Source organism: Megascapheus bottae, chromosome 10, assembly GCF_031878675.1.
Source record: "Megascapheus bottae isolate mThoBot1 chromosome 10, mThoBot2.hap1, whole genome shotgun sequence".
NCBI lineage: Eukaryota > Metazoa > Chordata > Mammalia > Rodentia > Geomyidae > Megascapheus > Megascapheus bottae.
Window position 1 is genome coordinate 36,043,214 of NC_143518.1, and position 1,219 is coordinate 36,044,432.

At 48.2% G+C, this 1,219-nt stretch overlaps 1 protein-coding gene across 1 annotated transcript; it reads left to right on the forward strand.

Moving 5' to 3' along the window:
- The first annotated feature begins 277 nt into the window (after nucleotides 1-277).
- LOC150058048 (olfactory receptor 10J3-like) lies at nucleotides 278-1,219 on the forward strand. Its single transcript, XM_090339826.1, has one exon. It carries the CDS (start codon nucleotides 278-280, stop codon nucleotides 1,217-1,219), a length of 942 nt encoding a protein of 313 aa, XP_090195952.1.

Below are 1,219 nucleotides of genomic sequence, written 5' to 3' on the forward strand. Positions count from 1 at the left end.
ATATAATCAATAAAATGAAATCGTTTCTCTGTTCTGACAAATGTCTTACAACTTGTTCCATATCAGCTCCTCCCTACCATCCTAAGGTAATGATTCTACATCACATAGAAGAGGGCGAGAAGAAAAGTACATGGAAGTATTCATAAAACTAGAACATTACTTATCTGGAGCCTTGTTCAAATGAACACGCTTTACATGAATGGCTCACACATCGTATCTAGTTTTTTGTGCCTGTTTGTTTATTTTCCCTAGTTCTTTCCAACATGACCCTGTCTCCATGTCAAAGCTCAACTCCACTTTCGTGACCAAATTCCTCTTTGAAGGTTTCTCCAGCTTCCAGTGGCAACACAGGCTGACCTTCTTTGTGGTGTTCCTGACACTGTACTTGCTGACTCTGTCTGGTAACGTCACTATTGTCACCATTATTCACCTGGACCGTCACCTGCACACTCCCATGTACTTCTTTCTGAGCATGCTCTCCATCTCTGAGACCTGCTACACTGTGACCATCATTCCACGCATGCTTTTTGGTCTCCTCAGCCCTCAGCAGACTATTTCCTTTCAGGACTGTGCCACCCAGCTCTTCTTCTATCTAACATTTGGCATCAACAACTGCTTCCTGCTCACAGCCATGGGCTATGACCGCTATGTGGCCATCTGCAACCCCCTAAGATACTCAGTCATCATGGGTAAGACAGCCTGCATCTACTTGGCATCCGGGTCCCTGGGAATTGGCCTGGGCATGGCCATTGTCCAGGTAACTTCTGTGTTTAGCCTGCCCTTCTGTGATGGCTTTGTCATTTCCCATTTCTTCTGCGATGTGAGACCCCTGCTGAAGCTGTCCTGCACAGACACCACTGTCAATGAGATCATCAACTTTATTGTCAGTGTCTGTGTCCTTGTTCTGCCTATGTGCCTGGTGTTCATCTCCTATGTCCTCATCATCTCCGCCATCCTCAAGATCGCCTCTGCCGAGGGGAGGAAGAAGGCCTTTGCCACCTGTGCCTCCCACCTCACAGTGGTCATCATCCACTATGGCTGTGCCTCCATTGTTTACCTCAAGCCGAAGTCCCAGAGTTCCGTGGGGCAGGACAGGCTCATCTCAGTGACCTATACCGTCATCACGCCCCTGCTGAACCCTGTGGTCTACAGCCTGAGGAATAAGGAGGTCAAAGATGCTGTGCGCAGAGTGCTGGGGCTAAAAGTCCTCTCACCTTAA